Consider the following 12,893-nt stretch of genomic DNA (forward strand, 5'->3'; position numbering starts at 1 on the left):
GGGTACAAGGACTTCAAATGGGCTTCCGGAGATCTTTACGCCTGCACTAGAACCCTAAAGAGATATTCAAGAAAATAGTACCCATTTGGCACACTGGCTTGACTACAAAAGTTTGCAAGGATATGAGACCTTTCAATTCTTACCTTGTGCCAAGATCCCTAAGTATTTGTGTGTTCTGACAATTGCTTATTTCCTGAAGGCTACACAATAGAGAGGAGAAAATTTTGTCTCTGCTAATATTTGCTATTGATGTAAGATGCTGTTGGCTTACCTAGAAGTGTCCAGCTTAGGTGACTCTCTGGTCATACTGTGCATGTGGGAGTGCTCTGTATTCTGAGCAGGCATAGCGGGAAGTGGCTTAGTGAACCTAGTATTACAACATGAATTAAGAAAGGAAAATTACATTTAACAACCGTGAATACAAAGGCAACCTCTCTTTCTCCTCCCCTAACCCCTCAAAATTCTAAAAAGTACCCTTAAGCTATTTCTCTTTAATATGTGTTATGTTTGAGTTACTGAAATTAACATACACAATCTTTGTGTAGATAATCTAAAGAGAGAAAAATACCGTATGTATATCTTCTAGAGAGAGAATTATCAAACATATCAAACGTTATCAAACATATCAATTATCAAACATCTAGTATCTAGATGAGGAAATATATTTTCTGACAAGCTTTAAATAATGCACAAACATTTATAGCAATGGCTTACCTGGTCATCAGTGGTGGTGATGTTTTTTCCTGTAAGAGAAAATGCACTGAACTATTTGGTCACTTTTTGATTTCATAAAATACATTTGTGTGATCTTATTTATGTTATCACAGCAATATCTTATTTTTGTCTTGTGGCATAGATTTCTAGTAGAACTCTGCCTGGTAACCTGCACTAGGATGGGAGAGGCAAGAAGTCACCACAAGTAAGTCTGTAAAGTCCTGAGCACATCTCAGTACTTGTAAGTAGGAAGAAAATTACTGTGTCAGAACTGTCATTGCTCCTTTGCTGCAGTTCTGCTTCTGTAAAGTGTTCCCTTAGGCTGCTGCTTCCCAGAACTGGCTCGCTATCACACAGGACTAGGAAACTTCAGCCGCTTCCCATTTACTCTATTCTGCAGATCTTCTGAATTAGTTTGCCAGCTTTTCTGTGAAGGAAGTGTCAGAAAGTTTTAAATGCAGAGATCTGTTCCTATTCTTCCTTCTTCAAAGACTGATCACCCTCTTTTATAATCACATTTGTGCCCTGCCTGTGGGTAATGCAAGTCAAACTATAGAAAGGATTTACCTTGTCTTCAGGAACCTCATAGACTTCTGTAGGACAGGGAGGAAAAAAATGTTCTTTGGTTAGCAAAAATGTACTGCATGCTACCAGAAAAACAGATAAAAATTTGTATCAATTGTACTTCTGCCCCTGGAAAAATAACTTGGAGGATCTGCTCACAGCTTGATTCTGCCTCCAAAACTCTACAGTAGCTACACCCCTTGGTCTTCTAGTGAGAATATCAGGAAAAGTCCCAGAAAGTCTGACAAACAGTCAATGTATTAGTGAATCTTCCCCCCACCCTACAAACTCTGTTTGTTTGTTTGATTTTCTTTTTTCTCCCCCCAACCAAAATGAATGCTTGCATTGCACAAACCTAGGACAGTTTAGAAAAGATGCGTTGTCTCACCTGTGATAGCATTCAGCCTTTACTTGACACTCAGGGAGAAAGATCAGGTGAATCATAAATACAGGCTGGCTCATTTGTGTGGCCAGCATCCACCCCTGAGCTCTGTCCCACAGGTCTATTCTAATTCAAAGCTATTAAAAGGCAAAACCACCAGCATCCTATGTCCAGTTTCTTAAATGAAAGCTGAATCATATTTCAACAAATTTCATGTCAGGCTTCGCTTTTATTGCACTGAAAAATGTCTGAGTTCCCACCAGGGGGAGATGTTTTATTTTTTTAGTAACATCTGTCAGGAGCTGGTTGTTGCTTGACACTGATTTACAGAAACTCTAAGATTGAAAAGGGCATTTTAAAATGTCTGAAAAGTTACTCACAAAATCTTAAGTCATTCAGAAGATAACTTTTGTATGACTTGAAAGCTAAACACATTGCTAAGGACTATGCAAAGACTTTAAAAGAACTGTGTGATCAGTTTGTAAAGGTTACATTCCAAGCAATTAATAAGATGAAAATGGAAGATCAGCTAATGAAAGATCAAATGGTTAGATCAGCTAAGGAAGATTAAGTAAGTATATTTGCACCTACAAAAGCAAATATGATTCCTCTTATTTGCTTTCATTTCTTTTTCTGAATAAAGAACTTAAATGGGAACACAGTTATCACAGGACATGGAAAACACCAGCCTATACAGAATTTCTTTAAGGTTCAATCTTGATGTGGTTTTAAAGTATTGAGTAAATATTCCTATAGTGAAATAGGATTACTAACGTTCTGATTCCTATGACTGGTTTTGCTGTATTGATCCATTTGTATTCTTCTGTTGGAGCAAAGGACTCAAACCAAATTAGTTTGGGGCAAATGACTTCTAGTTTTATTCATACCTAAAAGAGATTTACTATTCAAGCTAGGCAAAACAACTGCTACAACACAGAAAAACCTAAAGTGGAACATATTTTTGTTTTACTGTAGTATGTCATATGGTTTGTGTTTTGACTACATCAAGCATAATTTAATATTCCTCAATCTTAGATTATTTTAACAGTGATACAAACTCCACATACCTTGCATATCAGAAGTAAGAGAAGGCTTTGGAGAAGTAGGGGGGTCTGGCTTTGTTGTCTTCAGGAATTTGTTCACAGGAGCTAAAAATATATTCATATGCATAGATACTTGTCCATGTGTGTGGATATACACACATATTTATATATATACGCATATGTATTAAAAAATACATAAATGTTCCATAAAAATAACATTTATACAATAAGAATAAATATTAAGTAGGTCCACATGATAGTCTTTTTGTATGTCCTTCAACAAACCAAGGCAGAAAGCAGCTCTCATTTTAAAAGGGACACATTATTCAGTGTTCATGCCTTGCTGAATAGGTTTAATACTGTCAGTAATGTCAGAGAGCAGAGCTACATACTTCTCTGTTTACTTTTCACCTTGGACTGTAACAATTTCACTCTCCAAAGAAATATACTTCAAACAGTGAGGTAAAAAATGAATCAGAGTCTGTCATTACTGACTGAAAAATCTAAAAAGGCTTGTTCTTCTCCTGAGGCACTTCAGCAAACAGAATTTTAATGCTGTCACTCCCCTGGATGAGGAGGGAGATCACATACCATGAAAAGCTTCCTGGTTGCATAATGGCTGGACTTCGGAACAACTGCATGAGAGAGGCAGGCCTCAAACATGGCTTCCAGTAAAGTTAAAAATAATTTTCCTTGGCCTTGTCATTGGCTAAAGTAGCCAACTACGTTTTTACAGGCTGTGTTCTCTTTAATAGATGTACCTCCACTCTTTGAACCCTAGAAATAGACATTAATTTGATTCATTTTTTCCCCACTGCTGTTCCTAACAGGGCAATAATTATTAGCTTTAATGACTAAAACTCACATTTGGTAGGTAGTGATGTGCTGCTTTCTGTGGGTTCAATATAGTTATCATCATCATTGTCCACTGGCACAATGTAATTATCCTATGAGAAACGCAGGACAAAAATCACTTAAACCTCCATCATAACAACAAGCTGTTGGGACTGAAGCCCTGGCAGCAGCTTATAGTAGCTGCTATTTCACAGTTACTGCTATTTCAGACATTTATTGTCCTATACGGATGGGATTCTCCAAGACTGAAAATCCCTTACCAAATTACTAGAGTCCTGGACTGGTGGATAAAAGCTCTCTCTTCCCCTTGGACCTGGGATGGCCTTCAAGGTTGCTTTCTCCCCATTGCCTGCAGGTATTTATGGATGAGCAGAAACTATTCTGTAGCCTAAAGAGCCTCTGGAAGCAGGCAGATATCCCCTAGGAATCAGCATGGCACTTGCAGGTCACTATGAGGTATTAAATGATTTGTACTTTAAAGGCTAACAAGGAGACTGTGCTATGTCATTGCTGTGTAGCTTATGATTGGGGCAGGGTCAGTCAATTAAGCTGTCAAAACAAGTACATCTATAAACATTACCTCATCGTCACTACACTCCTTAGGCTTCAGTGGCACTTTTGGTTTTGCAGCAGGAGATGGCAATGGCAGGGATGGCACAGATGGTTTCTTTGGCCTGGACATGGCTGGACTGGATGTACTTGGGAGAAATTTGTTGATGGGAGGAAGCTGCTGGTGACTAGTGTGATTGTCTTTTAATATGGAAGAAAACAACAATTTTAGTAAAAATTACACATTGGCCCCTGGACTGTCTTCTAGTACCTGTGGAACAAGTCTTTACTGTGGCTGCAGCTCAGGTCAAGAGGCAGACCTGAGAGTATCAGAGGCCTGATGTTGAGACTTGTGAGCAAACTGGTCCCATTTCATTGCTCAAGGTAGCAACCTAGTCCTCTCTATCAGACTGCAGAGGGTGCTTAGACACTGGCTGTTGTATGAACAACTGTTTAACTCCCTGGGGAAAAGGTGGTGGCTGGGTGTTGTAGTCCATTAGTCGGTATGTCCTGTGCCAGTATGAACTTTGGTAATAGGAAGTGAAAAAGAGTATATATTACATATGAGAAAGACAACTGTTACACAGCACAAAGGGTGAGACTGAAACATAAATTATGCCAGGTCCTCTTGGGTATCATTTTTAAATTTCCTCCCCTTTACAAAGAACACGTAGGTGAAGTGCTGATAAGCTTCTGGGAGTACATATGTAGCATTTTAGCACTTATTTAATTATATTTAATAACCAGTAACAGTCTTGAATCATACAAAAATGAAAGCAGGCATCATGCCAATCTTTCTTTTCCCTGTGGTTCAAATCTTCATCTAACTGAAGCCAACTTTCATTCCCTTCAATGCAATCTGCCCATGGTTGAAAAGAATCAAAATAGGAACAAAAAATGTAAATAAAATCTTGATCCTGTCCTGTTTTTCAGGATATTTATCTTCCTCAGTACCAGTCTTGAAGGACAGTATGGAGTGAATATTTGGGCTGCTTTGTCCACTGTTTCACTGCTTTTGGAATAATGATTTCAGATACAGAAAAGAGTGACTTGTCTAGTATTATGTGCTTAATTCTCAATATGAATTCCTGCATTAAAATATGCAGATGAATCTGGAACCAAGTTAGTGGTATCTACCATACCTTGGCTTGAATTTTGTAGTTTTTAAATGTCTATCAAAGTCTCTAGGACACATTATATAAAATTCTAAACATTGCTACCAGCAATGCTAACATGTTCCATGCTGTAATAACAAACCATACACCTGAAAGCTGAAGACCTGATTGTCAAAATTAAAAGCAAACACTTGAGGAAAGGACAGGTTAGTCCATTTAAGGCCACTTCTCTTCTAGTACTGATAAATAAGCAATTTCAAGCTGACATAGTCAACTATTCCATAATTACCTGCATATTCACCCCTAGAAATAGGGAATGCAGAGGGAATCTTCTTTTTCTTCTGTTCACTTGGCGGCGGCTCATAGCTATCATCAGGATTCTCTTCATTGGGGACCACATACATCTCAGAGTCAGAGTGGTCATCTGGATTTTCATAATCACTGTCCTAGAAAGACAGAACTTCCCATTTCTCATAACATACTTACGGCTTCATAGCAGTGTATGACAAGTATCCTTGCAGGAGTACGATTAACTAAATTACGAGAACATATGCTTGGAAGGGCATGTTACACTCCCTTTTAGTGCTCCCTCTAAACAAAAAGGCACTCCTGTCTGCCTCCCCTTCTGCTCCTCCCAGGAGCTACTTGCTCTCAGTCTCCTTGCTATCTCCAAGGAATGCTTTCACACCAAGAACTCAGTCTTCAAATTATGGACCAACAGCTTGTTTCCTTTCACAGGACAGTTCCTTCCTAGTTTTGGCTGTCACTCTTGATGTATCCTCTCTCTTTCCTACTAAAAAGGTACTTAGGATCTAAGTCCAGAAGGAAACTAGTCACTTTAGGCTGATAGCCAATGACCATGACTTGCTTCACTCTAACATTCTCTAAAATCTTATCTGAAATTTTTCATTTTTAGGAAGAAGTGGCTTTCCACTCCTCACTCCTTCCACCCACCCTCCCCCAGATAGAAGATCTTACTGGTTTCTGAAATTACTGTTCAGTTTGAGAAGTACCTCAAATCAATGCCTTATCCAAAAAGCTCAGCATCCATGGCTACCACTGACAGTGCTTCTGAGTGTACTTCTAAGTTGAATGTAAAAAAAATGAGGTAGCTAAAAATCAGTGGCTACTTGTAAATAACATTGATGTAACAAATAAGGTAACGTTTCAGTAGTATTAAGTTCAACCACAAGATTCAAAAATAAACTTTTATTATTATTGCTTGTACTGAACTTGTTGCCATGGTAGCTTCCTATTACCCCAAAATATGTACTTACAAAATCATCTGACCATTGTTCCTCTTCATTGTCTGCATGTTCTAAACCAAACATTAGAGTTATTTAAGGAGATGGAATAGTAAGTATAAATGTTTATATTAAGTATAGATTGAAGAAAAAAAAAAAAAAAAAGAAGTATCTATCATATTCAGTAAAAAAAGAGTGGTCAAAGTTTCCTAAACAGATCAGAGCAACACATCTGGTTTGGACTGAACAGTAAATTAAATACCTGCTTGCTTGTTTTTGATAAATGGTTTCAAAGCTGTTGAAAAAGCTTTAGAAAATGACAATCTGCGCATTTTCTGAACAGTGGGGCACACGCTTTACCCAGAGCGTCCTGCTAAATGCATCTAATTTTTAAGTACAAGTAACAATTTCTACACAACAGATCTATTGCTGACCTGCGGGCCTTGCACTTTCTTGTTTTGTGGTTAAAGCTCCAGGAAACCACACTAATTACAAGTGTTTAGATTAAATATAGAATAATTATCTGATAACTTCCAAACTCTGTCCTTCTTGCTTCAGTTTTCATATCGCTGTTTTCCTAACAAGTTAGCTGTTAACTTGTAAAAATGACCACAAACTAGTTCGTGGGCAATGCTGAACGATAAGCAAATACAGTTCTACCTCCAAGATAATTCATGATGTCACCATGATGTCACGTAAATAGTATTAAGATTCTGAATCTGTGATAATCCATTTGTTCAGTTTTTTTCCCTATTTACTTCCACAGCACAACTTCTGGCAGAGGGGACTGGATGTAAATTCTCCTCCATCTTCAGAGCAGCCTACATGCAGAGCCCAGGTAAATACCGATTTTGAAAGAGTAGATACTTGCTACTTCATACAGGACAACTTGGCACCTTTCGCACGCCTCTCATTTCAGAGGTGTAAACTACTTTCAGAGTTATTGATAATGGTATATTATTCATTATTCTCTCATTAAAAACAAATTATGAAGAAAAGTATTGCTGAAATACTGTTAGGTGTACAGGTATCAAATAGACTTGTTGTTTAAATTTACATTAATACAGCCTTACCTGAAGCATAATCCCGTTTTGGTAGACTTGGTGGAGGTTTTTTTTTTAGCCTGTAAACAATAATTATTACATTTATGATCTAATAAGTAACATTCACTAGAAGGGCGCATTAGCCAGACACATAAAAAAAGCTGATAACAAAAGATACCTGCAGCTCAGGAAATACAGATTACCATCACAGATGCTTAGCAAATAGCTACAGGAGAATACTTTGAAAAGCTAGAAACAGATAAGGAATTAGAATCTAATCTGAGATTTTTTTATTTTTTTTTTTTGCTAAGAACATATTTTGAAAGAACAGCTTCCTTGCCCACCCACTCTCCTCTTCATTTGCAATGCAGAAATAGATAACATAGGCATCAGAGATAAATGCATATCTATCTGAAGATGAAAATTTGTTTAGGCTCAGAGAGACTTGCTAAGACTATGGCATAAGAAAGTGGGGAAGCACTCTCCAGTCACATTTTTATAACTATCATTTTGCTTGCACTTTATTTTCTAATTAATGTTTAAAGGTATACCAGGTCCCTCAGGGCCAGATTCTGTTTTCGCATACTATTTTTTTATGGTGTTATGCCCCTTTTTGGTAAATACTGTTACAGTGGCATTTGTAATACCAAGTGAATCAAAAGATAATTTGTAAAAATACTGAAAGGATCTTTGTGGCTGAAAATACACGTATATATGGGCGTGTATATACATGTATATATTTAGCAAACAGGAGTATACATATATGTAATATGTGTACACATATATGTATTTCAGTTCATACATAGGTATGTGTGTATATATATGTATACTCCTGTTTGCTAAATTGCAGCTGTCCAGAGAAGACACTGAATTACACTCAGTTGATATATCAATTATTTCATTACCCTGTAAAAAAAGAGAATAATTTGAGTTCAAAGTCAAAATGAATAGTGCATATGTGACAGAGACCAGACCGATGGACCTGAAGAGAAAAAACACCTTTGCTTTCTGTAGCCATATAAAACATTAACACAATTTACATTAAAATGGCTCTTCAAAGTGACTTGAACATTGTCTGACAGCTTCCCTGCAGCACTGACAGGACCTCACCATGGACCTGAACCTTCATCTACTGAATTGATGGTTTTAATCATTCTTCAATCTGGTCCTAACAAATTCATTTGCAAAAGTAAGCAAATTATTTACAAAAAAAAATTCTCAACAAAGAATTTAAAATGTTTTCTTGTGACTGCTGAGCAATAATGATGTCTACAAATTTTGCTTTACCACAAGAGTTTGACACTCAGTATTCAGGTCCTAAGCATGCTCCTTAGGTGTCACAGCTCAGGTACCAATGTAACTCAGGGTGGTGGAATGCTGACACTAACACATCAGTTTACAAACTTTTCCCTGCCTGTTTTGAGAAATGCTTTGAGTTCAACTTTTGAGTTGAATTAATGGAATTCTGTTGTTCAGATTAAAAAACAAACAAACAAACAAAAAAAGTACATGCACGAATCAAAGAGTAAATGGCACAGGCATTGCTAAAGCTCAAAGAAAACCCCCAAAACAGAACAATCTAGGTACATTGTTTTTTGAAGTGTTTAACTGCTTTGCTCCTTACTAACAACATTAGTGATGGATAGCTGCCTCCTCCAAGTCTTTAAGTTCCCACAGCACAATATAACTTCGTGTACAAACAGTACATTAAAAAGCATTCTCAACAGCTCTGATGTCTTCTGTCCAGGTTAGCACAGGCATGTTAGAAAGAAAAACCCAGGGCCACTGCCAGGGCAGATCTTAGGTCTTCGGGAAGGTAAACCAAAATCTATTAATGGACTTGGCAACATATCGCGAGTTGTTCAGAGATAGCAGAGACTTGGAAAATAGTGGAATTGAGGCAACAGTAAGAGGCTGTCTGGGTCATAGTATGTGGCTTAAGCCACATTATACGTTTCCAAGCCGCTAAACAGGAAACTTTGTCCCAGGCCCTGTAAATCCTGGCAGTGGCCCCGACAGAAAATGTAAATATGTTATAACGAAAGCATTCAAAGCACGGAACAGAGGTCTGTGTCTAAGCAGCCTATCATGCCATTGTGTGTCTCTGAAATAGCATACCGATCCCAAGTATCTTTCCCAGTTTTGCAAATTAAGGCCACTTGTTCATTTTGGAACCTGAATATCAATAGAAGAAAAGAAATAATGTTTCTGTCACAGAGCTGAAACAGTTCATGGCCACACCTATATTTGTTAGAATTACTTTAAATATGTTATTTATTCTAAAATTCAAATCCAGTTAAAAAATAATTCTCACTGTACTGGTATGATTTACTGAGTGGCAGAACTGAAACCCAGGCTCTTTTGAAGTTAACTGGAGCTTTGCTTTGCAAGAGCCAGAACTTACCCAATGTATAAACCAAAATGAAAGCTTGAAAGATATAACCCCTATGCCAAGGAGTGATTACTGAGCTGCTTCAGATCCTGATGTTGTTATCCACATAGATGCTTGCAGAGTGATGACTGACTCTGTGCTGTTACCCTGAAGTTAATGACAAGGGACTGAAAGATTGAAATGCCATCCAACCGAGCATATGTATTTAAGTGGAAGACAGAATGATTTCCTAATGTATCTTTTACCAGACTTATATAAAATTATAGCAAATGCAATTTCCAAGTAAAATATTCTAGTGCTACTCTGCTCTAGAGTTAAGTTACAGGTGGAAAGGTATCTCTGTGTTAGCTGTGATAGAACTCAATTAAATAATTCAAGTTTTCATTTACTTTAGTGGGACCAGCATTTTTCCAAATTTTAGTAGAAAGTAAGTAATTTTCTGGAGATTTTGAAATATCCCTGAGAAATTTCAAAGGACTCAATAAAATCCAAGTACATTTGTAAGATAATGTTTACAGGTTTTTAAAAGCAACATAACACATCTTACCATATACATTTTAGGTTCAACAAGTAACCAAGCATTTGAGACATTTCACATAATAGGGTCTAGGTGCTGCTCAAACAAGAACACAATGCAAGAGAAATTCACAATAACTTCTACAAGAATAAATTATTTTATTTTAAGAAACAATATGTCCTGAGGTTTTCCTTTGCAGCATGCTTAGGTTGATCCAGTGAAGCATTTAGGCATGCACTTCACTTTACTCATGTAAGGAGTCCTATAGGAACTGAGAATATTAATCACATACTTAAAATTAATAATGCATTGTTGCATTTTCCCGCACTATATGGAGAATTATTAAATAGACTGAAGCAAGAGGTCTGGATTTTCTGCTCTAGCAACACTTTTTTTTGAAAAAAAAACAGACTGCATGCAGAAAAGTAACAGTAGTAGCCCTTTACACATTGCACTTGATTCTACGGATGCATTCCCTCACCAGTGCTTCTGCTCGCTCCCCCAGCATTTAAGATGTGGCTAAAAGCTCTTTTTTTGCAAGTGTCCTTCACTTTTTCTGTTGTTAACTCTGTTACAGAATCCATTCCCTTTTTAGAAACCATTTTGCTTAATAGGATTTACAAATATTATATTGACATCTTTACTGAGAGAAGTATTAACAGTAATATATTAATAGTATATATTAGTCCTAAGTGCACTAGATCATCACACTTGTGATTGAAAGAAAAATTAATTCAGCTTTGCCAAAAACTTTTTCAGAATTCCTAGCAGGTGTGATCCAGCTGACAGATAAACTTTTCCTGACCTGTATTCTCATGACCTAGTGGAATAGTCTGTTACAGTTTTGGAATTATCTGATGATTGTACAAAATAAAATTAATCTGAAACTTTTATTTGAAAAATGCATTATTACTACTATTTCACACATTTTCTTTACAATGTGCTGTGTCAGTGAAATGGCATATAGCTACAATTTATTTACCTTCACTTTAATGAAAAAAATTGTTATATTAATAAAAATCCTGGCACTGAAGACATTCCATTTAGCTACATGTTGAAATTCATGAGTCTTCAGAATACAGTTATAATTCGGTATTATATGTTTCCCTGGTTTCCAAATGTGCTACAGCTTGTTTTTTAGTACTTTTCTCTCATTGTTTAGTCCATAAAATACTACTTTTTCCTCTGCCAAGGCTTTGATCATGGATGTCTTCTGGTTGCAACTATGCATGTTGAAGAGATCTTTAGTGACACAACTCAATTCGTCTGCCAGAAGTTACCACATAAGTTATAAATGGTATAGGAAAATGGACCAGAGAAGTCTGAAGTAAAAAATTACCCAACTAAAAAGCTGAGTAGAGCAGATGAGATGAAGATGTATCTTCTTTCCATTTTTCAGGTCATGTAGCAAATGTGATTTCAAGAAGTACACACATTTGGATTGTGTGCAGTAAGATGAACAACCACAAGTGCATGATTTTCAACGGGTTTGCAAAGGAAGTTTTGTAAGATGGGATATTGCAACAAGGTGAGTAACTTGAACTTCTAGTTTCTTATTCAATGCAGTAGGTCAGCGCATACCAAAACTTCAGGGTGAAATCCTGACTTTGCTGTATATGCAGTATGACTTTCAGCATTGACTAACCATCAATACCACCAGCAGAGATGCAAGGGTCACTGATAGGTTAGAAACTATGCATGCACCTGAAAATGGTCAGGTAGAAGTTAAGGCTACTTCCAGCAAAAAGGAAGCAGGACAGGCATCCCAGCTGAAGTGCTTCTACACTAATGCACACAGCATGGACAACAAACAGGGGGAGCTGGAAGCCATTATGCAACAGGAAAATATGATGTTGTCACCATCATAGAAACGTGGTGGGATGACATGCATGGCTGGAGTGCTGCATTAGATGGCTACAAACTCTCCAGACGGGACAGGCAACGAGGAGAGGAGGTGGGGTGTCTCTGGATGTTAGGGAGTGTTACGAATATCAAGAACTTAAAGATGGGGACAATAAGGTTGAGTCTTTATGGGTAAAAATCAAGGGGAGGGCCAACAAAGCTGATACCATGGCGGGAGTCTGTTATAGACCACCCAACCAGGATATAGAGGCAGACAAAATATTCTGCAAGCAGCTGGGAGAAATCTCACAATTGCTAGCCCTTGTCCTGGTGAGAGACTTCAATCTACCAGGTATCAGCTGGGAACACAATACAGCTGAGAGGGAACAGTCTAGGCAGTTCTTGGAGTGTGTTGGGGAGAACAGGCTGTCCCCCCCGTGCTGAAAAATAAGCCATCAGGGGAAAAAAAACCAGCTTGGCTGAACAGAGAGATTTGGTCAGAACTCAGAGAAAAAAGGAGAGTTTATGGCCTTTGGAAGAAGGGGCAGGCCACAGAGATGATGCAAGGCTGTGTAGGGAGAAAATTAGAAGGGCCAAAGCCCAACTAGAACTTAACCTGGCTTTGGATGTTAA

The 12,893-nt window shown here is 37.6% G+C and overlaps 1 protein-coding gene across 6 annotated transcripts in view; it reads right to left on the reverse strand.

The window, feature by feature from the left end:
• Nucleotides 1-12,893, reverse strand: part of BLNK (B-cell linker) — a 94,041-nt gene that overhangs the window by 16,134 nt on the left and 65,014 nt on the right. For 4 of the 6 annotated variants that reach the window (XM_014959700.1, XM_014959708.1, XM_014959716.1 and 1 more), the window contains 10 exons: nt 9,628-9,684; nt 7,540-7,589; nt 6,500-6,540; nt 5,512-5,668; nt 4,139-4,308; nt 3,569-3,650; nt 2,728-2,808; nt 1,282-1,307; nt 715-743; nt 272-367 (listed from right to left, as the gene is read on the reverse strand). In XM_014959700.1, coding sequence (XP_014815186.1) covers nt 272-367; nt 715-743; nt 1,282-1,307; nt 2,728-2,808; nt 3,569-3,650; nt 4,139-4,308; nt 5,512-5,668; nt 6,500-6,540; nt 7,540-7,589; nt 9,628-9,684 — 789 coding nt within the window. The remainder of the gene's footprint in view (nt 1-271; nt 368-714; nt 744-1,281; nt 1,308-2,727; nt 2,809-3,568; nt 3,651-4,138; nt 4,309-5,511; nt 5,669-6,499; nt 6,541-7,539; nt 7,590-9,627; nt 9,685-12,893) is intronic. The other 2 variants (XM_014959731.1, XM_014959742.1) reach the window with 1 other exon arrangement.

The sequence above is a fragment of the Calidris pugnax genome, unplaced genomic scaffold, assembly GCF_001431845.1.
Source record: "Calidris pugnax isolate Ruff unplaced genomic scaffold, ASM143184v1 scaffold4, whole genome shotgun sequence".
Classification (NCBI taxonomy): domain Eukaryota; kingdom Metazoa; phylum Chordata; class Aves; order Charadriiformes; family Scolopacidae; genus Calidris; species Calidris pugnax.